This window comes from Oryx dammah, unplaced genomic scaffold (assembly GCF_014754425.2).
Source record: "Oryx dammah isolate SB20612 unplaced genomic scaffold, SCBI_Odam_1.1 HiC_scaffold_8, whole genome shotgun sequence".
NCBI classification, from domain to species: Eukaryota; Metazoa; Chordata; class Mammalia; order Artiodactyla; family Bovidae; genus Oryx; species Oryx dammah.
The window spans coordinates 47,181,530-47,207,983 of record NW_024070192.1 but is presented as its reverse complement, the minus strand read 5'-3'; the positions used below and the strand labels follow the sequence as shown (position 1 = coordinate 47,207,983).

Here is a 26,454-nt window from a genome sequence, read left to right as displayed (position 1 = left end):
TATCCCTCTCGATTACCTTACCACCACCTTGAGCCACAATGGTGCCTCGGTCCTTTGGGTTGTCACACAGTGCTAGGAATACCCTGGAGGGCAAGGATACAGGACATGCAGGGCGTGAGCACGTCCTTCCCAGGCATCAGCAGGCCAACCAGTGAGACCCAGTAAAACCCTGGGAAGCGTTCCCACTGTGCTCCTGCCCCAGAACTAACCTTGGGAAGATACTGCCATGGACCTGAGTGGCTGGGGAGGAAGAGAGGCCAAAGGCAGCTGCAAAAAGTGGCCCCATCCCTGCTTAGGGAGATACCAAATGGCTCACTAGGCTTGCCTGGTGGCTCAGATGGTATAGAGTCTGCCTGCAATGCAGGAGACCCAGGTTCGATCCCAGGGAAGATCCTCTGGAAAACGAAATGGCAACCCACTCCAGTATAATTGCCGGGAAGATCCCATGGATAAAGGAACCCTTCAAGCTACAGTCCATCACCCAGAAAAAATTCTTCTGCCTGGAGGGAGCCCAGAACTCCATGATCTGGCCCTTGCCTTCCTCTCTGGTCTTATCTAGCACCACCCTCCCCTGTGCACTCCATGCTCCAGACACATTGCTGGAGAACTGTGTCTTCATTCATTCCTTCTCCCTCTGTCCTCAGGGTCTTTGCATATGCTGTTCCCTCTGCCTGGAACCCTTCCCTCCGCTGCATGTGAGCAGCTTCTTTCTTTCCTCCAGGGTTCCCTTGAGTTGTCACATCTTCCAGGAGGCCTTTCTGGCTGCCCACCTCCATACCCTCGCCTCTAGCCAGTGGGCTGCCACTGCTTGTCTCTGTTTATCCCCATCATGGCACCCGCTGTGTTGTAGCTGTGAACCTGTCTGCCTCCCCATCAGGCTGTACGGAAACTGTGCCTTTCCCTTCTGGCATGTCAGGGTCTGGGAACCAGGTCACCAGAACGGACAGTGACCTCCTTCCTCCCAGTGCAAAGTTGCACCCAGGAAGTCCCATCCTGACACGTCACTCTTCCGTGTGGATCCCCTTCAGCCTCCTCTCCAGGCCCCAGTGGCTCCCTCCTCCTTTACTCCCCCAGCCATCTCGATGCCCCCACAGAGCCTCCTGCCTGCAGGCCCTCAGACCCCAGCTCCGGGCCACCGCAGCCGCACCTGGCCAGCAGCTCTTTGGTCTGATCGGTGAGGATGGTATTGTCAGCTTTCACCATGCAGACCAGCGCCGAGGTGACGCCGGCCTTCAGAAGCCGCTTCACTCGCATGTCCACGAAGTCCTTCTTGTCCTGGGGAGATGAAAAGGTGGCAAGGAGATCAATCCTGGAGTAAGGAAGATCATCCCAAACACTAGATGACCTGTGTGTTCCTTTTCTTGCAAAAGGCTGGCTTTTCATTAGGCTATGCGTGGGGGCAGAGTGAGAGGGGAGAGAGCAGATAAAACCGACAAAACAATGGATTGGATTTTGCCAGAAACCCAGAGTCAGCCTCAGGGTTGAATAGTAAACAGCAAACCACTCCAGTACTCTTGCCTGGAAAGAGGATCCTGGTAGGCTACAGTCCATGAGGTCGCAAAGAGTCGGACTGAGCAACTTCACTTTTCACAGATAATCCTCAGAGTGTCGGAGAAGAGGCTGCTGACAGCTGTGGACCATCTCTGGTAGCCACATTTGAACTTCACAGAGGCAGAACATGCTAGCTATATGCCCTTGCCTGCGTGAAATCCTATGCAGCTTTAAAAAATTATTCAGGGACTTCCCTAGTGGTCCAGTGGCTGAGTCCGCCTGCCAATGCAGGGGGCGTGAGTTCAATCCCTGGTCCAGGAAGATCCCATATGCTGAAAGGCAGCTAAACCCCTGGGCCACAACTACTGAAGCCCATTGGCCTAGAGCCTGTGCTCTGCAACAAGAGAAGCCACCGCAGGGAGAAATCTATGCACCACGATGAAGAGTACCCCCCCGCTCGACACAACTAGAGAAAGCCTTGCACAGCAACAAAGACCCAGTGCAGCCAAAAATAAATATTAATTAATTAAAAAATTATTCAGTGGGACTTCTAGTGGTTAAGACTCCAAGCTTCCACTGCAGGGGGGTTTGGGTTCCATCCCTGCTAAGGAAACTGAGATCCTGCATGCCTAAAGACCTGAAGTATTTCCCCAAAACTGGATACAAGATGATAGATACATTCTGATTATAACTATTTTTTTTTTAAGCACAGGATAAAAGCGGTAGTTAATACAACACACCAAAATCCAGATATCCCAGAAAATAAAATTTGCATGAATGTTGAAAACATGAACTATAACGAACTGTCTTGTGTCCGTGAAATCAACCACATACGTTGCAAAACATCCATCGGGGCTTCCTTTGGTTTCCCAGACTATAAACTGTTGATTCCCCCTCCACCTCAGTGGAACATTTAAACTAAGAAAAGACACAAGTGCCACCTAGTGGGGGAAATCGGCCATGCTCCTCTTCAATTTATCTGCGTGCGTGCGTGCATGCTGCTACTCCCGTCTGTGTCTGACTCTTTGCAACCCTTTGGGCTGTAGCCCGCCAGGCTCCTCTGTCCATGGAATTCTCCAGACAAGAATACTGGAGTGGGTTGTCATCTCATTCTCCAGGGGATCTTTAAGACCCGGGGATCAAACCCGGGTCTCCTATATTGCAGATTCCTAACCATCTGAGCCACCAAGCCGTCACTTTATCTGCATCATCTGCCAAATCCTCCCAGACACACACACACACACACACACACACACACACACACACACACACCACCCAACACACACACACACACACCACCCAAATATCACTAACTTTCCGTCCCACCTCTCTGGTGGTCCGGTGGTGGACAGCCTCCTCCCCCTCTCGGCCGTCCTCATCCTCACCTTGGGGTGCTCCTCGGGCACATGCTGCTTGGAGAACTTGGCCAGCTGCACCAGCTCGGGGATGACCTCCTTGACATCGTAGCTGTTGGTGCAGTTCACCAGGGTGGTGGCCACTGAGTACAGGATGGTCTTGTCGGGGGTCTGGAGACAGAGGTAGTGGATGGTGGTGGTGGTGGCGGCGGGTGAGACAGGAAGAAAGGAAACCTGAGAACGAACCACTGCTTCCCAGAGGCTCCCTCACAGGCAGGCTGCTTTGGGAGGAGCGGGGCTGGTGAGGCCCCAAGGCAGAGGAACTGGCTCTGCTCACATGAATTTCTCCTGCCCGCCTCAACAGCACCCAGAGCATGCATGGACGTCCTCTGAGTGTTCCCATTGCTTTGTGCTCCTTTCAAAAGCCCAGTGGGATGGGGTGGGACCTGGACAGCCTCTGATGGAAACGCCCTCCCACACTTCTGCCTTTTGTGGTGAGAAAGAGCCATTGAGGGGGTGGGGATGGGCGCGGGGTCCAGTGGTGGCCCAACAGAGGAAGAGAGCCATCCGGGAGGGATTGGGAAAGAGGGAATGGGCCCCCAAAAGACCTCTTGGTCCCTGCAGACCTCACTCCTGGAAGGGGGTCCAGGGTAAAAAAACTACCGTCATCTTATTCATCCTCCCATTGCCTGGAAGGCACGAGGAGTTGTGAGTCCATTTCACGGTCAGGAAAGAGGAGGGCCAGACAGAGGGAAATGATCAACCCAGGTTTACGTGATGAGAAGGGGGTGGAGTCGGGATGAGGAAGGGAGGATGTCCAATTTCCCAGGCTCAGCAGACAGCCCGCGGGCCTGAATCCAGCAGATCCCGGGGCCAGAGGTCAGGGCCACACTTGCCTTGGCCAGCTCGAACATGGCCTGCAGGGCAGGGATGTCCTGAACAAAGTCGTCCTTCACGTCTGCGTCCAGCGTGAGGTAGGCCAGGCCCTCCACTGCCCATTTCCGGGTCCGGGTGTCTATGGATGCATTGCACAGCCACCTGGGGGAAGGGAGGCTCTGGGGAAGGGTCCCGAGGCTCGGGCAAGAGCGAAACGATCCAGGGGAGCAGGCGGGTGGGCGGTCTTTCAGGATCTGGCGTCCACTAGGGCACATCCCTGAGAGGAGATGATGGGCTTGGGGAAAAACCCTTACTTGCGACACTGTTTGGCCAGCTTTTCTGTCGAGCCTTCAGCAAACTGCCTGAGAGCGTAATCTGTGCCGCCCGCCGAGCCGAGTTTACAGAGTCCCTGGGGAGGAGGAGAGGATTGTAGGATTAGAGACACCAGGCTTGGGGACCAGGCCCTGCTCAAACAGGTCCCTGAGGCTGGAATATTTTGCCCCCTTGCTTTGCCTGGACCAACCTCTCTGCATCCTACAGAACTCTGGTCAGGTGGCACCTCTCCCAGGATGCCTTCCCTGAGGCTTCCAGGTTAGGGTGGATGCCCACAAAGCTGGAGGCTTTTACTCTACCCCTTGCCCCCTGCCCACTATTTTGTCCCCATAGGTGCTTCGTGTCGTGTCATTTCGAAAAATCCTCTAGGATAATACTAGTGTTAGTTGCTCAGTCGTGTCCGACTCTTTCCAACCCCATGAACTGTACCCCACCAGGCTCCTCTGTCCATGGAATTCTCCAGGCAAGAATACTGGAGTGTGTAGCCATTCCCTACTCCAGGAGATATTCCTGACATAGGGATTGAACCTGGGTCTCCTGCCTTGCAGGCAGATTCTTTACCATCTGAACCACTAGGGAAGCCCAAATATTAACGCAACTGAAACCTCAGTGATAAAACTTATGGCACAAAACCTGGTCATGAAATCACTTTGTGGCAGGAAGATTCAGATGTGCAGATTTTTACCCAGGAAAAACTGGACTCTTGCTAGGGAAAAAAAAGTCTGTCTTCCGTAAGAGAAAACTCCCAATGGTAGAAGCTAAAATCAGTTTTTTTTTAAAAAACTGATATAAACCAAAAAAGAAAAACAGATCAATGACTCAAATCTTCACTGTAATTGTTGACAAGAAAAAGGTCAATGAAAGTGATTTCTATATAATGAAAATGGGGAAAAAATGCAATAGGTTTTACTGTGCTATATAGAAACCAAGTAAGGAAACTAACTGAGTTTTTGGAGTCTGCACTGAAAGTACTTGCTGGACAAAGGCTCATCAGTGTTTGAGTCATTCAACGGCATCGAGCAGGGACTTGTTGGTGATCCAATGGTTAAGACTCTGCTCCCAATGCAGAGGGGCATTTGATCATTGTTGGGGGAACTAAGACCCTGCATACCCCACGGTAAAAAAAAAAAAAATTAAGAAGACAGTCATTACATAGCCTGGTTTCCCATCCTGAATCCACATTCTCACAGTCTTCTGCTTACCACCCTGCTCTGCAGAGGCCTGTGGGTGGGTCTGGGTGCCTACAGCTTTGTTTCCTCAAAGACAGGGGCCACATCCCATTTATTCTGGCATCCCTGGTACCTGGTGCAGGGTCTGGTACCCAGCCCACTCACCACCAGTGCGCGGATCTTGATCTTCTCGTTTTTGGTGGTCTTGTAGATCTGTTTAAGCAGTGACACACCGTTGGTGATGATGAAGGTGGCGCGGCTGAGCTTGGTGGAGGCGTGGATGAGGGCCTCCACGGCCACCAGCTGGTCCGTCTCACGTTCCGAGCCACACAGCGCTACCATCATCTCCATCACACCTTTCAATCCCAGCAGCTGATTGCCCAGGTCAAAGGGGCCCTGCAGGATCCCCGACACTGTCTGGATGGCAATCACGTTCTTGTCCATGTCCTGGGGGTCAAACATGCCCCTAAAACAGAAGGCCAGTGTGGTCAGGGGAGTGGGAGATTTGGGGGGCAGACAGATCTGGTTGTGCCTCCTAGATCCACAACTCATATGCTGTGTGGCCTAAGGTAAGTCACTGAACCTCTCTGAGCCTCAGCTTTTGACCTGGACCCTGAGGATAGCACTACTGCTTCTCAGAGTTATGATGAGGATAGATGACACAACGGATGTGCCAGGCGTTGTGTTCCTCAAGGAACACCCAGATGAGGACTGACTCTCAGGACGTTTGTTAGGGAGAGATCTCGGGATCAACACCTGTTGGGAAAGGGAAGAAATCAGGACTGGATGGAAGGAGGCGCTGGACTGCGACGCAGTTATGACAAAGCCTCAGCTTGCAAAGAGTTCCAGAGCCGAGAAACCATTCAGAGTTGTTCCAGGTTGGAGAGAGGGACGAACCACTGGGTGCTGGCTGCCCTGGGAAGGTGAATAGCTGTCCTTAGCTGAACCAAGTCCCCAGAGAGAGGTGACAGGTGAGAGCTGTCAGCCAAGAGGCTTCCCAGAAGCTGGGATGTCTGGTGGCACAGGACAGCAGCCAGGGCTACCAGGGTGGCTGGCACACCACCTGCCTCCCCGACGCGGCTGAATCGTGAGGCCGCCTGGCCCAGTTGCTCTCGTCTGGTCCTAGTCTTTCTCCCGTTGAGTTAGGGGGAGGGGTTGGACTAGAAGAGCTGGAAGGTTCTGTGTTGCTTTCAAAATCCACTATCATCTGTGCTACAGGAAGATCTCTGTCTGGGGACACCCGATCCTTCTGAGATCTGCCCAGGTTTGTTCGTTATGGGGGATCAGGGCAGACGTACACAGTGTAAAAGCAGAGGGGTATAAGTGAAAGGAGAGCATGGTGCAAGACTCAGAGACCTGGGCTCTGGTCCCACTTCTGCCTCTGGCTGGGTGAGTGGGTGAGTCCTTCTGGGGGAGAGGGACTGGCTTTGGGAGCTCCGAGAGCCCTTCCAGCGCAGACAGTCCATGCCCTGTGCTTCATCTTCCTGCTCGGTGCTGGGGAACCCAGAGCCCTTCCCGATTGTGGCCTCTGAGCCCCAGCTAGGGCTGGTGCTCTCGAGCCTGAGAGCTGCAACTACTGAGGCCCTCCCGCTGAGAGCCCGTGCCCCGCAAGGAGGAGCCCAGGCTTCACAGCTAGAGAGTAGCCCCCACTTGCCGGAACTAGAGAAAGCCCGCACGCAGCACCGAAGACCCAGCGAAGCCATGAACAAGTAATTAAAAATAATAATAATGAGTTGAGGTCTGCCCTTTAAACCAGTGCCAGCTGGTATCTGAACCTCCACCCAGCCCCTGGCCCCTGACAAAGCACCCCCAGGGGGTGGGAGGTGGCAGGCTCAGGCTCCACTTGTTGAAGGTGGTGACCCCCCGACTCTGTCAGGTGACCCCAGAGGCAGCATTCACAGGCTAAGCTCTATCCAAACTTAACTGGCTGGGAGATGGTTACTGGAACTCAGTTCGGGCCTTCATGAAAGACTCAAGTTAGCTGCAAACACTGAAGCTGAGGTAGAAAAAGACCACTGAGAAGCCCTGAGGAGCCTTAAAAGTGACTCAAAGTCGGGATCAGGAGAAACTATAGGATTGAGCCAACTGCACTGGGACCTGGATCTAGGAAGCTGAGAACGTTTTTTACATTTTAAAGTAGTTTTTTTTTTTTTTTTTTCGTTGTGTTAGAGACCTGACCTACATGTTTCATAAAACCTAAATGCACTCTCTGGCCCTTTACAGGAAAAGTCTGTCAACCCCTGGAATAGAGAAAGGAAAGCAGAGTGAAGGGAGAGTTTCCACCCTCCCAAGACTCCCCTAGTGCTTTTAAAACATGCAGCTTCCTGAGCCACAACTCAGACTACTGAATCCCAGAAATCTGAACGATTTCCAAGTTTGAGGATTATTGGAGTAAAGGAAAAGAGAAGCCAGCTACCATGAGCAGAGATCCACACGGGAAGGAACCGTGGCTTCCACCCAAGAGCAAGCACCAATGTGCCAGCCACATGAGCGCAGGATCTTGGAAGGCCTTCCAGCCCCGGTCCAGCCTTCGGATGACAGTAGCCCAGGACAACATGTGGCTAATGTGTAAGCCCCAAAGCCAGAACCACCCAGCCGAACCTCTGCCAAATTGCTGTCCTATCATGAGCTAATAAATTATGTTTCTTTTTTTACGCTGCTAAATTTGACTAAGACAGAGCCCGACTGAAATGGAGCAGGACCTAGGGTCCTTCCCCACCACGTCTTCAACCTGCCTTTGGTCTGTGGAAAAACTTTAGCCAAACAACAAATTCAATCAGAGAAGTGGGAAAATGCAGAAACAAAGGACAACAGTCAAATGAAACCAAATAACAATAGTTTAGTCATTAAGCTAAGTCAAGGGTCTAGTTTCTCCTCAAGGGTCACAGATAATATTCTGAGCCGTATCCTGTGAGCTGTCTTAAAGATACTGAAACCCTCACCAGGTGGAAGAAGTCAATTACGTGATGACTGGACTGTGGCCGTGATAAATGCTGCCACGGTTCTGAGAACTGGCCTCAAAGAAATGGGAACAAACTGACCCTAAAGACTAACTGGACTGAGCAAGATGATGCTGGTCAGACCACTGATGACCAGTTTATAGGTGACTGTCAGAGCTGACTGTGCCGTTTCTGTGTGTAGCACCCCTCCTTTCTTCTATAAAAATTCTTGCCCACTGATTGTCAGCAGGGTGGTGGTGGGGCGGGAGGGGAGGTCAGCCTTTGGACAGGAGCCCGCCCTCCCCACCACCCCCAGGTTGCCTACATCTGAAATAAAGCAGGCTTTCCTTCCCACCAGCCTTGCCTCTTTATTGGCTTTCTAGAGGCCAACAGCCAGACCCCCACTCGATTATACGACCCTCCGGGAGACTCACGTGATGTACTCCTCGCAGATCTTGCGGAAGTGGTCGCGCTCGGGGTCACAGCGCAGGTCGTCGTAGAGCTTGTTGATGAGGATCGAGGCCAGCATGCGGGTGTTGTCGGTCAAGGGCAGGCAGGATGGCAGATCTGGGACCTGCCCCACCACCTTCAGGATCTTCCTTAGGCCTGCAGGACAGACAGCCGCAAGTGTAAGATGCCGGTTCTCACAAACACCCCTCCTCACCCAGCTCTCTGCAGCCCGCCTTCTGGCAGCACACGGTCGGCTCATCCAGCGTGAAGGGCACTGGGATGCAGCCTAGAGACCCAGGCTCCACACCTGCCTCTGCCCCGACCTGAGCCATTCACCTCCCGTCAAGGGCCTCATTTTCACATTTACACAGTCAAGACTAGTTGAGCTCAGAGGACTCTACATGGCATCACCGACTCGATGGACATGAGTTTGAGTAGGCTCCAGGAGGTGGTGATGGACAGGGAGACGTGGCATGCTTCAGTCCATGGGGTTGCAAACAGTCGGACACGACTGAGCGTCTGAACTGACTGACCAGTGCTAACGTTCTGTGGGTTGATGTATAATCTTCCTCAAATACTGTTTTATATTCTCCTTTCCCCAGGCTTCAGTTTCTTTTTTGGTAAAATGGGAACGATACTACCTACCTCATAGAGTTTGAGGATTCACCAAGATAATGTACAGAAACATTGGCCTAGTGCTAATCTAGACACATCATGACACTAAATATTATTATTTAGCAAATAGGATATTTACCATTATGGTTATTATCTTCTCCTGTTGAAGAATCTTCAAAGGCTTCCTATTACCCACCAGGCTAATTCAGCCATTACATATTTGTCGAATAAAAGAATGAATGAGTAAACGAGGTGCTAGCTACCAAAATAAAGGACAACCCTGATGTCAAAAAGCTCACAATACAATAGAGAAGACAGATGTATAAAGAATACAATAAGGTAATCTTACTGTGTGCCAAGAGCTTTCTACACGCTCTCATTTAATCCTAACATTGACCCTACTGGTGAGTAGAAATGAATATTGCCATTTTTCAGAGCAGAAAACCAAGACATGGAGAAGCCAAGTAACTTGCTCAAGACCACAATGCTGGCAAATGACATAGCGGGGACCCTCTGTGATTTCAAAGACCACGATGTTAACTGTGAAGCTCCATTGCCTCGGGGACGACAACTTGATTTCAGAGCCAGGTCGTAGTGGCGGCTAGGAGCTGATCAGGCCTAGGGCGGCACAGGCCAAGTGGGAGGGGGGCATTCTAGGTGAACACTGGGTGGCATGATACTCTGGCCCGGGGCGGGGGCAGTGAATGTGCCTGGCAGTAAACTCTGTGCTCTGTACTTTAGCACACACACACAGAAGCACTGGCAAGACTGGGCCTGATGAACCAACCCCACCTCCCAGCCTGGCTCTCCAAAGCCTTCAGCAAATGCAGCTGCTCCACGTCCCCAGCCTCACCTCCAAGCTTTCCCTTCAGTCGGCCCTCACCTTGAGCATCTCATTTCTCTTCTGCTAGAACACCCTGGACCTCCCCTTTGTCCGTGTCTGCCCTTCCCTGAACCAGAAACTCACTTCAGTCTTGACATCCTGGTGACTCCCCTACCCAAGTCCCCCAGCCCAATTTTCACAACAAACAACTTCCACATTGCAGCTTTTCACCAGATACCTAGATATTTTAAAGTCTACACTATTTTTAACCTAAATGCTATTCATTTTGGTGCCTAGAATAACAGATACTGCTCCTCACCCACTCTATCCCATAAACCGTGTTGCTGGGCCTAGATCCTAGTGCAGAGAGAAGTATATTGTCAATGCCCAGCCTTTGTGATATGTGCAGAGAAGACCATAACTGGGATGGGGAGGGAGGAGAGTGTTGAGTGGAGGAGGCTTAAGCACTAGAGTAATATGTTCAAGTCTAAGCACATGAACTTTGCTGAGATTTGTGAAAACCAAACAAGAGAAGTGCTGTATCAAAACAGAATAAAGGTCAAGCTGATAAAAGCTGGCTTGAACACTTTAGAAAAGGTATGGTCTAAATGTCATGATACCTGTGGGAGAATTTATCACAGCAGATCATAAAGCCATAAATATGATTCCTGAACAACTGAAAGTGATTTAGGGTATCGCCGGGGTGATGCCCTGGAGCTGACAAATTTAATTGACGTTTTCTGGAGCACTCTTACTGGTCTTTGTATAAAGTACACAGATGCCATTTCTGCCTTCTGGAAGGCCTCCATTTTGCCAGCATGAGACTTCAGAAATGTTACTCCCATTGGTGGAGTTTGGTTTGGTTTTTTTGGCACTTGCCACAGGAAACTCCGCCCAGATGTTTTTGACTGTGTTCTGTGTGCGTTCAGGCTCTGAATTCAGAGCTAGGACCTACGCCTTCACCAGCCCACTGGTGGATCCTAACAAGCTAATGTCTTTTCCTGGCTTTTCAGTTGGGAATGAAGACCTCTCCCAGACAAGAGCCACACTCCTTCCACCTTCTGCTTGTTGCCTGGTTCCCCGGTGCCCACTGGAAAGGCTGGCGTGAGCCCCAGACCCTCCCACCTCCTCACCATTATCAACCACGTAGATGGTGCGGGAGTTGTCGTGAATGGCGAGGTCCTTCCTGGGGACGTTCTTATTGAGCAGGTTCAGGGCCTGATCCCTACCCTGGCCAGACACCTTCTTACTGACCAGCATGTTGAGCAGGTGGTTGGTGATCTGCTTCAGGTCCTTCTTGGAGTCTGAGGAAGGAGAGTTCAGGGGTGAATGGAGAGGACAAGGGCGTCTGAGGTATATAGGACCAGGGATGGCTGGGGCTTCTGGAAGGACTCTGGAAATATCAAATCCACTGCTTCTCAGATCCTGGAATTTCCTGGGAGAGTATCCTATATCATTCCAAAGAAGGGAGGGAGGATTCTAGACAACACCCCCAAAGGTGATCAGAAAGTGGTTGGCAGAGGATGAGATGGTTCAGTGGCATCACCAACTCAATGGACATGAATTTGAGCGAATTCCAGGAGATAGTGAAGGACAGGGAAGCTGGCAGGCTGCAGTCCATGGGGTCACAAAGGGTCGGACATGACTTAGTGACTGAATAACAACCACATCCAAGTTGAATTCCAACTTCATTAAGTAGATATTTATGAATGGATAGGAAAAAAAAAAAGACTGGAAAGGGACTTCCCAGGTGGTACAGTGGATAGGAATTGGCCTGCCAATGCAGTGGACACAGGTTTGATCCAGACGTCTTACTGGGAAGGTCTGGGAAGATCCCACATGCTGAGAGCAACTAAGCCCGTGCACCACAATTATTGAGCCCCGGTCTAGAGCCCGCAGCTCCTAAAGCCCATGTGTCTAGAGGCTGTGCAACAAGGGAAGCCACTGCCCTGCAATGAAGAGCAGCCCCCAGGCACCACCTAAAGCCCGTGCACAGCAGTGGAGATCCAGCAGAACCAAAAAGAAAATTAAGAAGCTAAGTAACGTGAAAAATGTGTTTTTTAAAAAAGAAAAAAGACTGGAAAGTGTCACATGGTGGTGATGATAGTAGTTATCTGGAGGGATGTTTACAGGTCATCGGGGTTGGGTTGTTTTTTTTTTTTTTCATTTTACATATTTCTAAAATTTTCCAGGTTTCTCCAATAAGCCTCAGTTACTTTTTAAAATAATTTTGTTTATTTATTTTTGGCTGGGCTAGGTGTTCGTTGCTGCATGAGCTTTTCTCTAGTTGTGGTGGATGGGGCCACTCTATAGTTGCCAGGGGCAGGCTTTGCTTTGCAGTGCCTTCTCTTGTTGCAGAGCACTGCCTCTAGGGTGTAGAGGCTTCAGTTGATGTGGCCCCCAGGCTCTAGAGCACAGGCTCAATAGTTGCTCCGAGGCACGTGGGATCTTCCTGGATGGGATCTTCCTGGATCAGGGATCAAACCCCCGTCTCCTGCACTGGCAGGTGGGATCTTCACCACTAAACCACCAGTTACTTTTTAAAACTTTTTCAAGTTGCAAAACTGAAATTCCCATTAAACAACTCATTTCCTCCTCCCCCCGTCTCTGGCAACCATCATGCAACTTTCTGTTTCTATGAGTTTGACTGTTTTAGAAAACACAGGGAATTGCTTGGTGGTCCGGTGGATAGGACTCTATGTTTCCACTGCAGGGGGCACGGGTTTGATCCTTAGTCAGGAAACTAAGGTCTGCAGCTGAAAGAAAAACGAAGAAAAGAAAAGAAACCTCCTATATGTGGCATATACAGTATTTATGTTTTCGTGACTGGGTTATTCACTTAGCACAAGGTCCTCAAGGTTTATTCATGTTCCTGTGTCAGAATTTCCTGCCTTTTTAAGGTTCAAAAATATTCCATTGTAGAGACAGACAGCACCTTTTAATTCTCCATCCATAGAGGGGCACTTGAGTTGCTTCCAATTTTTAGCTCTCATAAATGTAACTGTGCCTCTGTTACTTTTATAGTCAAAAAATAGATGGAAAAATATAACCGGGCCATCTCCACACACACGAATGCTCAGTCTTAGGTAGTAACTGGCACTTCCTTGCCCCCACCCGCCCTGAACTGAAGCTGAAAACCATCTCTTACCCAGAACCAGGGCCTCTTCCTTCCCCCGATGCTCCTGTTTGTCCTCGCCAGACAGAGAGTCAATGATGGCCTGCAGCAGGTTGCAGACGGCCAGAGACATCTCCTCGCTCTCCACTGCCATGAGGCTGCAGATTCGGTCTATCCGGACTGCGTGGAGGGTCGCTGTGGCCTAGACGCCCCCAGCGGGAAGCACACGCTCAGTTGGCTGCCCCTCCCTTCCAACTGCCGTGCAGATTAGGGAGCGGGTGAGGGCCGCCCCATGCAGTCGGGACAGAAGCCCAGGCAGCCAGTGTCTCACGGGGCCTGTGGCCCCGACAAGCCCCGGACTCAAGCCATGCCCCTTTCCAGAGGGATAGAGCTGCGCCCTCCAGTACGGTGGCCTCTGGCCCCAGGGGAGGCACTGAACGTGCGTAACGCAGCAAGTTCACACTGAGATGAGCTGTGCGTGTAAAACACACACTGGGTTTTGAAGATTTAGTATGAAAAACCGTGAACTGTCAAAACCGTTGCATTCAGCTCTTCCTCAGAAACCACTTTCAATAAACTTATCTTTGTTTAAGTGTGAAAGCGTTAGTCACTCAGTCGTGTCCGACCCTGCGACCCCATGGACTGTAGCCGGCCAGGCCCCTCTGTCTGTGGAATTCTCCAGGCAAGAATACAGGGGTGGGTGGCCATTCCGTTTTCCAGGGGATCTTCCCAATTCAGGGATCGAACCCGGTTGCCTGCGTTGCAGGCGGATTCCTTACCACCTGAGCTGCCAGGGAAGCCCTTATTCTTTGTTTAGTCAGACCCATTCTCAGCTCAAAGAAACACACCAGAGGATCAGTGTCCACTGACTTTGGGACTATACAACCGAGGCTGAGGGGGGCCACTTCAGACCTTATATCAGGGTCTATCCACGCCAGCCATGCCCTGCCCACAGGTCAATGCCCCATCCTCGGGCTGGCAGCCCTTTGCCCCACGAGCCCCACCCCTGCCCTCACCCTAGCTCGATGGCTACTGCACATGCCCGACAAGGTCCGCACGGCAGCCAGCACCAGCTCAGGCCTCTTCGTGTCCAAAAGCTGCATCAGCAGGGCCACGCCGTTGTTCTGGAAGATCCTCTCGGCCCCTGCTTCCTCACGGCTGAGGACAATGAGGTTGTTGGCGGCCTGAAGGCACAAAGGAAACAACAAAGGTCAGGAGGGAAGTCTGGCTACTGAGGCCTTGACCATGAGCCAAGTGAAGGGGCTGGGGGCAAGGACCGGGTCTTCAAAACTTCTTTATATTCTTTTGCCCTATAACCCTGCTCCTGGGAATGCAGCCCAAGAACATAATTCAGAACAAGAAACAAAGTGACTTGCAATAAAGACCAGCTGGATGAAAATATATTGCAGCCATCAAAGACATAAATGAAAAGACTCAGAGGCAACTTGGAAAAAGCATTGGTTTGCAGAAACAGAATTGCAGGTTCACGCTGATGGCACTTTGGGTAAAATTAAACTGTGCGTATCTGCTTGTGGGCAAGGACTTATAAAAGGTAGGAAAGGGACTTCTGGTGGGCCAGTGGTGACAACTCCACTTTCCAATCCTTGGGAGGGGAACTAAGATCCCACACTGACCCTAACCCTGGTTGGGGGACTAAGATTGCACACGTGGAGGAGCAACTGAGCCTGTGAACCGCAACAAAAGATCCCACATGCTGCAACAAATTTCCCGTGGGCTGCAATGAAGACCCAACAGAACCAAATAAAAATTTTTTAAAGAAAAGGGTAGGGAAATGTTAAATTAATTAATCAAGGAACCCGTTAGTCTGAGGTGGCTTCAATGCCTAAGCAACTAACTAAGAAAACCCAAACCACACTTTGCTATACAGCAGAAATTAACACAACCTTGTAACTCAACTGTACTTCAATTTAAAAATAAAACAACAACTAAACTAAAAAACCCTAACCCTGTGTTGTCTCAAGGTTAAGACACTGAAGGACAACCAATCACAAATAGCTAACGAGACTTTCCCAAATAATGCTAACTGCTTAAGCTATAGCCCGAGCTTCCCAGGTGACCCTACTGGTAAAGAATCCACCTGCTGAAGCAGGAGACACAAGAGATGTCGGTTTGATCCCTGGGTCAGGAAGATCCCCTGGAGAAGGAAATGGTATCTCACTCCAAGTATTCTTGCCTGGAGAATTCCATGGACAGAGGAGCCTGGCAGACTACAGTCTCGGGGATTGCAAAGAGTTCGACACGACTAAGCATACACATTTTTAAGCTACAGCCAATCAAATAACCCCCTTGCTTTGCTTCCACCTCTTTTCTGTTTTTGTTTGTTTCGTTTTGTTTATATATTTGCAGCACGTGGGCTCAGTAGTTGCTGCACTCGGGCTTAGTTGCCCACAACAAGTGGGACCTTAGATCCCGACCAGGGGTCATACGCACATCCCCTGCACTGGCAAGAGGATTCTTAACCACTGAACCACCAGGTTCACCTCTTTTCTAGAAAAGCCTTTTCCCTAGCTCTTGTTGGTGAAATACTCCCAACCACTTCTGGTTTACGCTACCCAGTTCAAACAAATTTTGCTCAAACTCTTAGAGTTTTTAATATGTCTTAGTTTATCTTGTAACAGAATTGAAGTTTTTACATCGGGGATTCTTTTCCATTAAACATGTTCCTTGAATATGGTTTTGGCATTTTTTATTGTTCAAGAAAATCTGAAGTTGCAGGAGGTTCTCAGGAAGATTGAAGGTTGCATGCAGAGAATGCTAGATGGGATTTGAAAGCCCTGGGTGATGATTCTGCCACATGCTAGCCACGTGGCCTTGGGCAAGGCATAGCATTCTCTGGGTCTCAGATCCCTGTCCATAAAAATAGACAGTTGAGCTGCATTTTCAAGTCTCTTCCCACTCTGAGGATATATATATATATATATGATATTCTGTATATGTGTGTGTGAGAGAGTCCTCAGAGTCTCTCTCTCTCTACATATATATGTATATTTGTATATGTGTATATACATGTATATATATGTATGTTCAAGGTCAGGAGGGGCGGCAGTGAAGAGATACCCCTCATCCAAGGTAAGAGAAACCCAAGTAAGACGGTAGGTGTTGCAAGAGGGCAGACACACTGAAACCACAATCACAGAAAACTAGTCAATCTAATCACACTAAGACCACAGCCTTGTCTAACTCAATGAAACTAAGCCATGCCCTGTGGGGCCACCCAAGATGGGTGGGCATGGTGGAGATGTCTGACACAATGTAGTCCACTGGAAAAGGGAATGGCAAACCACTTCAGTATTCTTGCCTTGAGAAACCCATGAACAGTATGAAAAGGCAAAATGATAGGATACTGAAAGAGGGACTCTCCAGGTCAGTAGGTGCCCAAATGCTACTGGAGATCAGTGGAGAAATAACTCCAGAAAGAAGGAAGGGATGGAGCCAAAGCAAAAACAATCCTCAGTTGTGGATGTGACTGGTGATAGAAGCAAGGTCTTATGCTGTAAAGAGCAATATTGCATAGGAACCTGGAATGTCAGGTCCATGAATCAAGGCAAATTGGAAGTGGTCAAACAGGAGATGGCAAGAGTGAACGTCAACATTCTAGGAGTCAGTGAACTAAAATGGACTGGAATGGGTGAATTTAACTCAGATGACCATTATATCTACTACTGCGGGCAGGAATCCCTTAGAAGAAATGGAGTAGCCATCATGGTCAACAAAAGAGTCTGAAATTCAGTACTTGGATGCAATCTCAAAAACAACAGAATGATCTCTGTTCATTTCCAAGGCAAACCATTCAATATCACAGTAATTCAAGTCTATGCCCCAACCAGTAACGCTGAAGAAGCTGAAGTTGAATGGTTTTATGAAGACCTACAAGACCTTTTAGAACTAACACCCCAAAAAGATGTCCTTTTCATTATAAGGGACTGGAATGTAAAAGTAGGAAGTCAAGAAACACCTGGAGTAACAGGCAAATTTGGCCTTGGAATACAGAATGAAGCAGGGCAAAGACTAATAGAGTTTTGCCAAGAAAATGCACTGGTCATAGCAAACTCCCTCTTCCAACAACACAAGAGAAGACTCTACACATGGACATCACCAGATGGTCAACACCAAAATCAGACTGATTATATTCTTTGCAGCCAAAGATGGAGAAGCTCTATACAGTCAGCAAAAACAAGACCAGGAGCTGACTGTAGCTTAGATCATGAACTCCTTATTACCAAATTCAGACTTAAATTGAAGAAAGTAGGGAAAACCACTAGACCATTCAGGTTTGACCTAAATCAAATCCCTTATGATTATACAGTAGAAGTGAGAAATAGATTTAAGGGACTAGATCTGATAGCAGAGTGCCTGATGAACTACGGACGGAGGTTTGTGACATTGTACAGGAGACAGGGATCAAGACCATCCCCATGGAAAAGAAATGCAAAAAAGCAAAATGACTGTCTGAGGAGGCCTTACAAATATCTGTGAAAAGAAGAGAAGCAAAAAGCAAAGGAGAAAAGGAAAGATACAAGCATCTGAATGCAGAGTTCCAAAGAATAGCAAGAAGAGATGAGAAAGCCTTCCTCAGAGATCAATGCAAGGAAATAGAGGAAAACAACAGAATGGGAAAGACTAGAGATCTCTTCAAGAAAATTAGAGATACCAAGGGAACATTTCATGCAAAGATGGGCTCGATAAAGGACAGAAATGGTATGGACCTAACAGAAGGAGAAGATATTAAGAAGAGGTGGCAAGAATACACGGAATAACTGTACAAGATAGATCTTCACACACACACAAAAAAAGATAGATCTTCACGACTCAGATAATCACGATGGTGTGATCACTCATCTAGAGCCAGACAGCCTGGAATGTGAAGTCAAGTGGGCCTTAGAAAGCATCACTACGAACAAAGCTAGTGGAGGTGATGGAATTCCAGTGGAGCTCTTTCAAATCCTGAAAGATGATGCTGTGAAAGTGCTACACTCAATATGCCAGCAAATTTGGAAAACTCAGCAGTGGCCACAGGACTGGAAAAGGTCCGTTTTCATTCTAACACCAAAGAAAAGCAATGCCAAAGAATGCTCAAACTACCACACGACTGCACTCATCTCACACGCTAGTAAAGTAATGCTCAAAATTCTCCAAGCCAGGCTTCAGCAATACGTGAACTGTGAACTTCCAGATGTTCAAGCTGGTCTTAGAAAAGGCAGAGGAACCAGAGATCAAATTGCCAACATCCACTGGATCATGGAAAAAGCAAGAGAGTTCCAGAAAAACATCTATTTCTGCTTTCTTGACTATGCCAAAGCCTTTGACTGTGTGGATCACAATAAACTGTGCAAAATTCTGAAAGAGAAGGGAATACCAGACCACCTGACCTGCCTCTTGAGAAACCTACATGCAGGTCAGGAAGCAACAGTTAGAACTGGACATGGAAAACAGACTGGTTCCAAATAGGAAAAGGAGTACGTCAAGGCTGTATATTGTCACCCTGCTTATTTAAATTCTATGCAGAGTACATCATGAGAAACGCTGGGCTGGAAGAAACACAAGCTGGAATCAAGATTGCTGGGAGAAATATCAATAACCTCAGATGTGCAGATGGAACCACCCTTATGGCAGAAAGTGAAGAGGAATTAAAAAGCCTCTTGATGAAAGTGAAAGAGGAGAGTGAAAAAGTTGGCTTAAAGCTCAACATTCAGAAAACTAAGATCATGGCATCTGGTCCCATCACTTCATGGGAAAGAGATGGGGAAACAGTGGAAACAGTGTCAGACTTTATTTTGGGGGACTCCAAAATCACTGCAGATGGTGATTGCAGCCATGAAATTAAAAGACGCTTACTCCTTGGAAGAAAAGCTATGACCAACCTAGATAGCATATTCAAAAGCAGAGACATTACTTTACTGACTAAGGTCCGTCTAGTCAAGGCTATGGTTTTTCCAGTGGTCATGTATGGATGTGAGAGTTGGACTGTGAAGAAAGCTGAGAGTGGAAGAATTAATGCTTTTGAACTGTGGTGTTGGAGAAGACTCTTGAGAGTCCCTTGGACTGAAAGGAGATCCAACCAGTCCATTCTGAAGGAGATCAGCCCTGGGATTTCTTTGGAAAGAATGATGCAAAAGCTGAAGCTTCAGTACTTTGGCCACCTCATGAGAAGAGTTGACTCATTGGAAAAGACTCTGATGCTGGGAGGGATTGGGGGCAGGAGGAGAAGGGGACGACCGAGAATGAGATGGCTGGATGGCATCACTGACTCGATGGACGTGAGTCTGAGTGAACTCTGGGAACTGGTGATGGACAGGGAGGCCTGGCGTGCTGTGATTCCTGGGGTCGCAAAGAGTCGGACATGACTGAGTGACTGAACTGAACTGATATATATATATATATTGAAGCTGAAGCTCCAATACTCTGGCCACCTGATGTGAAGAACTGACTCACTGGAAAAGACCCTGATGCTGGGAAAGATTGAAGGCAGGAGGAGAAGGGGACAACAGAGGATGAGATGGTTGGATGGCATCATTGACTCAATGGACATGAGTTTGAGTAGGCTCCAGATTTGGTGATGGTCAGGGAGGCCTGGTGTGTTGCAGTCCATGGGGTGGCAAAGAGTTGGACAGGACTGAGTGACTGAACTGAACTGAGGATATAAAAGAAGGATATAAAACCTTCCACCTTGAGGATGCATTCATAGTCATCCCTCAGTATCCACAGGGGATTGCTTCCAGGACCCTGGTGGATAACAAAATCCACGGATGCTCAAGTCCTTTACATAAAATAATGTAGTACAGTTGGCCCTCCTAACTGCAGGCAACCAATTGTGTGCTGAAATGCTTTAAAAGGCTCCAGATCTGGAGAGGAGGGCTTGAGGAGGACCTGAGACCCTGAGATTGGGCAAAGAATTCATGACGCAAGAAAAGGAGGAGGGGGGCAAACAGGCAGAGAGTAAGAGGTTGACGTGCATGCTTAGTTACGTCTGACTCTGCGACCCCATGGATTGTGCTGGCCAGGCTCCTCTGTTCACAGGATTCTCCAGGCAAGAATCCTAGAGTGGGTAACCATTCCCTTCTCCAGGGATCTTCCTGACCCAAACATTGAACCCCCTTCTCCTGCATTGCAGGCAGATGCTTTACCATCTGAGCCACCAGGGAACCCCCCAAGAGGCTGGGGAGCAGGCTGATTAAAGAATTTCAGGCAAGCATGAGCAGAACCATCATCACTCTATCAGTCAAGGGCTTTGTACTTTTCAGAGTACAAAGTACTGCTTTTATATATATATATAACAAGTCATCAAGTCCTCATAAAAGTTTGTTATAAAATATACTTACATACTTTAAAAAATTTTTGATTGCACCTGCCACTCCAGTACTCTTGCCTGGAGAATCCCATGGGCGGAGGAGCCTGGTGGGCTGCAGTCCATGGGGTCGCTAAGAATTGGACACGACTGAGCGACTTCACTTTCACTTTTCCCTTTCATGCATTGGGGAAGGAAATGGCAACCCACTCCAGTGTTCTTGCCTGGAGAATCCCAGGGACGGGGGAGCCTGGTGGGCTGCCATCTATGGGGTCGCACAGAGTCGGCCACGACTGAAGTGACTTAGCAGCAGCAGCTGCATGTGGGATCTTAGTTCCTCAACCAGGGATCAACCCCAAGGTGCCTGCATTGGAAGGCAGAGTCTTAACCACTGGACCACTAGGGAAGCCCTGATATTTGCATATTATATGATTACTGATAATAAAACTAACAAAAATTCCCCATGCATCTTCTGTTAAATTCTTATATTCAGATATTCATTTTTTCCCTCTGAAGGGGGAAAAAAGAAACATTTAAAAATGCAGCAAATTTGGTTAAGAAGATGATATTAGGAATAAATATCTTCATAATTCAGAATGATGCTGCAATATTTTGAAATGGAGTAAAGCATTATTTTGACGTGTCATTGTTTCTCAGGCCCAAAACTAGGGTGAGGCAAGTAAGACACTCACCTTGGGTGCAGATTTTACGGGGTACAAAAAACTTCTGTAATCAAGATAAATGATATTGAATGCAATGTTTTAAAATATCAAAATCCATGCACTGCAAAAAAAACTATACTCGCTGAACAAAATAGAAATACAAAGACAGGATTCAACCCTCGTTGAATCGTTCTCACTGTTGAGCATGACTTTTCGTGGTTCTCACCCTAACCCTGGCCCTTCTTAGAGTTCACGCTGTTTCCTAAAGTGCTTATCGTTTGGCCCATCTTTGTCTCCTTTCTCCAAGGAGCCGCCCACCGGCACGATTTGGGGACGTTATGGTCCGGACACAAGGGCGGAGTCCGCAGAGGAAGCAGTTACCTGCGCGCCCCCAGAGCGCCCTCTTCTGGTTCGCTGCTTGCCCAGCACTTACCTTCTCCAGCTTATCCGCTTCACTGTTTCTGTCCAGGAGAATCTCAAACATCGTCTGAACCCTCGAGTCAGTAGAGAACTGCACACGGAGCTGAGGAGAGAGGAGGCAGAGGGGAAGAAGGCAGGGGGGCATCCCCATCATTTCAGTCAGCTCCACTTAAAGGTCATCTCAGGTGATATTAGGGTATGCTCTTCGTGCCTGCCTCCATCATTCATTCATCCACCCAAGAGTCATCTAACTGAACTATTATTACTACGGGTGGGATGCTGGCAGATGCTGGGGATAGAACGGGAGAACAAAATCAAGTCCTTGCTCCGCAAAGCTTACAGTTTAGTTACATTCGAGGTCCCATTTAGTCTTCACAAATCTTGGAAGGCAAAACGATCATTACCCCAGTTTTGCAGCCTCACCGTTAGACGTTTAAATATGGGCTAAAACAGGAATGTATCTCCAGGGTCAGAGACATGAAGCAGCTTTCAAGTACCTCTTGAAACAAATCTTTATTCCTTTTTATTCCTTCTTTATTCCTTTTTAAACATTCATTCTCTTGGTTGTGCCCAGGTCCTAGTAGCAGCAGCACACAGAATCTTTAGCTGCAGCACGTGGGATCCAGTTCCCTGACCTGGGATTGAACCCAGGCCCCTGGATTGGGACCGCTGAGTCTTAGCCACTGGACCACCAGGGAAGTCCCTAAACGGTTATTTTGGAATGTCTCCATCCCTCACTCTCCCAATCCCAACCCCAATCCCAGTGCTCTGAGCGTTGCTCTGCTGGGCCACAGTGCCACCTATTTCCACCCTGCGGTCATTTCCTTTCAGGAAGTCGCTCAGTCACCACCCCTTCTCTGATCATTCGTTGGTCTGTATTTTGACAGCCCTGGAGTCTGTACTCTGGACAGAACACTGTGGTCCCTCCATGGGGCTGCCCCAGGCATCCAGAAGTCACTGTGACCCGGAGCAAGGAGATGCGTGATCAAGTTACCTTTCTGCTCTCAGAGTGGGGAAGCCGGCACCCCAAGCGTCCCTCAGAAAACTGGCAGCTAAGTGAGGACAGAGGGTGCAGGACCCCTTATCTCTGGTCCCAGTTCCCTGAGCCCGCTCCATTTTCCTAGGAAAGAGCCCCTGTTCCTGCTGGTTCCTGGCTCTCCTGCATCCCCCAGCAACATCCTCCCCCGAGTTCCCAGGTTTCTCATGCTGCATTTGTCCTCCTAGAAAGAGAGGAAGATCATAGTGAAGACATACTAAGTTGCCATTTTTTTTTTTAAGCCTCCATCTGGAATTGAAAAGACTGGTATGCTGGTCCTGTCTGGCTTGTACCCTTGAACAAGCATCACAGCATCTCTGATCCTCACAGATAGGGGCACTGGCCCAGCTGTTCTGTGCCATGTGACCATTCCATCCAAGGGAGTGGAGGTAGGCCAGCCCTGATATCCCACTGCCCTAACTGGTCCCTACTAGGAATGTGGAGAGGTGGCCGAGGCTTGTAGGAAGGGCCACCTTCCGGATCCAGCTCACCTTCTCCTGGATGCTGGTGTTGAGCCTCCTCAGTGTCTCCTGGAAACTCTGGTTCTGTGGCTCCAGAGTGGCACAGCGCTGCACATCCTTGAAGGCCTGGTCCAGCTTGCCCAGGTGCTCCAGTGCCTGGCATCGCCGGTACAGAGCCTTGATGTCCGAGGAGTTGATATCAATGGCTAGCGAGGGAAGCAGGCAGAGTCTCAGGGGGCCAGGCGGCAGACCACCTTCCTTCCTCCCCCACCACACCCCCCAACTCCAGGGCTTCCGTCTCTCCCTTGGAGAGTGTGCTTCCTTGTAGACCAGTTTCGTGGAAGGCAATTTTTCCACGGACTGGAAGTGGGGGTGGTTTGGGGATGATTCAAGTGTTTTACATTTATTGTGCACTTTACATCTATTGTTATGCCGTCAGCTCTGCCTCAGGTCATCAGGCTTTAGATCCCGGAGACTGGAAGCCCCTGAGGTAGACCATCTGGTCCTAGGCTCTCCTTAGCTGGGGAGGTGGTAAGAATCACTGTCTCAAGGTTGGGAGGGAGCTTAAGGGTCATCTCATTCAATTCTTGACTCTCCAGTCTTGGCTCCTTGATCCCTGCCAAGTACTAATCCAGTTGGTACTTGCATACCTCCAGCTGTGGGGAGCACCTTCCATCTCAAGGCAGACAGCTCCTTCAGAAAGCCCTTCCCTCCTCCAACCTGAAATATATCTCCCTGTAACTTTGCCCTTTTGTCTTAAGTCCAGTCCTGGAAACTGTGAGATGAAATCCAATCCTTCTTCCTTGTGACAGCCTTTCAGGAATTTGAAAGCAGCTCCCTGTCCCACCTGGGAGCTCCTTCTCTGAGCTAAATATTGCCACTTTTCTGCTTTTCACAGGATGGGTTTCCAGTCCCCTCTCCAGCTAAGTCCTTCCCTTCAGAACTCACTCCAGACTATCTCTGTCTCTCCTTAAAAATTAGTGATCCACTAAAAAGCCAACACAGACCTATGCAGAGGAGAATCCCCTTCATTCTGCATATTATAACCCTAAAAGTGCAGCCAGAAGTCTTCCCATTTTTATCGTGCTCTTAAATCTAAGTTCTCTCAGAACCTGAGGCACTCCGAAAACAGTGTTGATGTGTATTTATTTCTCCTAGTGTCTGTGGAATAAACTAAGGCCTCCCTCCTTCCCCCAGGAAACCTGGTCCCCACAGAACCTGGTTCTGGGGAGCAGCCCCTCCCCCAGGAACATATCCTAACCTCCACCAAAGTGCCTGTGTCCTTGCTGTGACAAAAGGATTTCCAGGAGCGGCCCCAGCACATTTAATGTGTAGAGATGTGACTTAGGGATGGCTTTCCTGGAGCATCCTTTCACACAAGGATGGTCCATCTGAATCCCTGCCTACAATGTCCAGGATGGCAATTATACAATCTGTGAGTGTCAAGAGCCTCTTAGACTAAACAGGGATGCTGAGGGAGAGGGAAGGAGGGCAAGATCAGAGCGCGCGGGGGCTCACCTCTCGAGGCATCGGAAGCCGCCTGAACATAGCTCTCCTGAGAAATGGGGAAGGAGGACACTTGGTTAATGTGGGCCCAACACAGAGACAGCCAGAGAGGGTCCCTGAGGTGAGGAGACAGGGCTTGCTGGTCGCTGCCACTGTCAGAGGCCAGAGGTTCCTCGCTGAGCGTGGAGAAGTGGGCACGCATCAGGCACACTCAGGCTTGAACCTGGTTCTGCTGCTGACTGAGGAGGGCGTGGCCACCCGCTCCACAGTTCTTGCCTGCAGAATCCCAGGACAGAGGAGCCTGGCGGGCTATCGTCCATGGGGTCGCAAAGAGTCAGACACAACTCAAGTGATTTAGCGTGTACACACTGCTGCTAACTACCTAGAGCTCTTGGGGAAGTTACTGAGCCCTCCTCGAGTCTTGAGCTTCCTATATACAATATGGGCACAAGAGTAGCAGCGACCTCGTGGTCTGTGGCTAAGATGCCATGAAATAAGCTCTGAAAAGCCCCTGTCCGGACGCCAGTTCCCACGAGATGAGAACTGTCTCCGTGGATGACTTCCCCGTCTCCCAGAGGAGTGGGTCAGGCGATGGGTACCAGAAAGCAGGGGAGGCGCCCTGCTCCAACCTGAGGGTTCCAGGAGAGAGCACTGGGAGGACAGGCGTGACTGTCAGGAGGAGGGAGCTGCCCCCTCACCCGCATCCCAGTCCCCACCCCTCTCCTTCCCAGACCGTTTTCAGGCCACAGGCCGCCCGGTTCCGATAGAGCGTGGCCAGCAGGGCCTTATCCTTGGTCAGCTTCAGGGCCTGGCTGTAGCTCTTGGTGGCGGCCTTGTAGTCCTGGAGCTGGAAATGCTGATTCCCCTCCTCCTTCAGCTGCATCGCTTCTGCCTCGGCCATCTGTCGGGACAGGAGAGCTCCCTCCAGACCCGGGGCTGGGCTCCTGCTCTGAGGCTGGAGCTCCAGGGTCCCCACCTACCGGGATGGAAGGGGACGATGCCCACTCCTTCAACCCCCACCAATCCATTGCCTAGGAGGACATCACAGCGTCTGCTAAGAGTGGGGCCCAAGTTGAGAGGGGTCTCAGAGTCTCTGTTCCTAGGGAACTCTGCTCAATAGTATGTAACAACCTAAACAGGAAAAGAATTTGAAAAAGAAGGGGTTTCCCTGGGCAGTCTAGTGGCTAAGATTCCATGCTTCCAATGCAGGGGGCCTGGGTTCCATCCCTGGTCAGGCAGCTAGATCCCACTTGTTGCAAGTAAGACCTGGTGTGGCTAAATAAATAAAAATAAATAAATATTTTTTTAAAAAGAATAGCTATATGTATAACTGAATCACTTGGTACACCTGAAGCTAAGGCAAAATTGTTAACTATACTCTGATTTTTTTCTTAAAAGAAGAGTCCCTCTTCCTCCCTCCATCTCCCTCCCAGCAGGATGGGTAAAGCCACCACACCAAGGGCCTGAATTCTCATTGCAGGCCTTAAAATGCCTGGGTCCCCCCTTCCCCCTCCCCAGTCTCAGGAACACTCCAGGCCAGCTCACTTTCTCTCAAGGACAATGTTCTTGGTCCGTCTTCCTGGGGTGCGGCTCCTCTGTGTGTGAACCCCCAGCCGGCCAGCGTCAGTCTGCCTCTCCCAGCCCCTACCCAGGAGACTTTATCACCCCAGCCAGTGGCTCCGGACCATATTTGGCCACAGGGGCAGGTGCCCCTGGCGTCTGTCATTGATACTCCGGGACCTCCCCCTCCCCAGACTGGACAGTCATTACCACGTGGAGGTTCCAATGAACCTCTGTCCCTGCATCCCACTCAAGGCCAGTCCTGGGGGCACAGGGGCTCTTAACCCCCCAAAGAATGATAGAAAGATCCAGAGGGACGGGAGTCCCCCCCCAGCAG

The 26,454-nt window shown here is 49.6% G+C and overlaps 1 protein-coding gene across 1 annotated transcript in view; it reads right to left on the bottom strand.

Moving 5' to 3' along the window:
* UNC45B (unc-45 myosin chaperone B) overlaps positions 1 to 26,209 on the bottom strand; it is a 34,147-nt gene extending 7,938 nt beyond the window's left edge. The window contains exons 1-15 of the mRNA XM_040244053.1: positions 26,103 to 26,209; positions 25,291 to 25,458; positions 24,570 to 24,606; positions 23,082 to 23,257; positions 21,568 to 21,657; positions 14,183 to 14,350; positions 13,200 to 13,368; positions 11,185 to 11,355; positions 8,598 to 8,769; positions 5,390 to 5,690; positions 4,037 to 4,131; positions 3,743 to 3,884; positions 2,877 to 3,017; positions 1,148 to 1,275; positions 17 to 83 (exon numbers count right to left, since the gene is read on the bottom strand). Coding sequence (XP_040099987.1) covers positions 17 to 83; positions 1,148 to 1,275; positions 2,877 to 3,017; positions 3,743 to 3,884; positions 4,037 to 4,131; positions 5,390 to 5,690; positions 8,598 to 8,769; positions 11,185 to 11,355; positions 13,200 to 13,368; positions 14,183 to 14,350; positions 21,568 to 21,657; positions 23,082 to 23,257; positions 24,570 to 24,606; positions 25,291 to 25,458 — 2,025 coding nt within the window. The 5' untranslated portion in view covers positions 26,103 to 26,209. The remainder of the gene's footprint in view (positions 1 to 16; positions 84 to 1,147; positions 1,276 to 2,876; positions 3,018 to 3,742; positions 3,885 to 4,036; positions 4,132 to 5,389; positions 5,691 to 8,597; positions 8,770 to 11,184; positions 11,356 to 13,199; positions 13,369 to 14,182; positions 14,351 to 21,567; positions 21,658 to 23,081; positions 23,258 to 24,569; positions 24,607 to 25,290; positions 25,459 to 26,102) is intronic.
* Between the last annotated feature and the right edge of the window lie 245 nt (positions 26,210 to 26,454).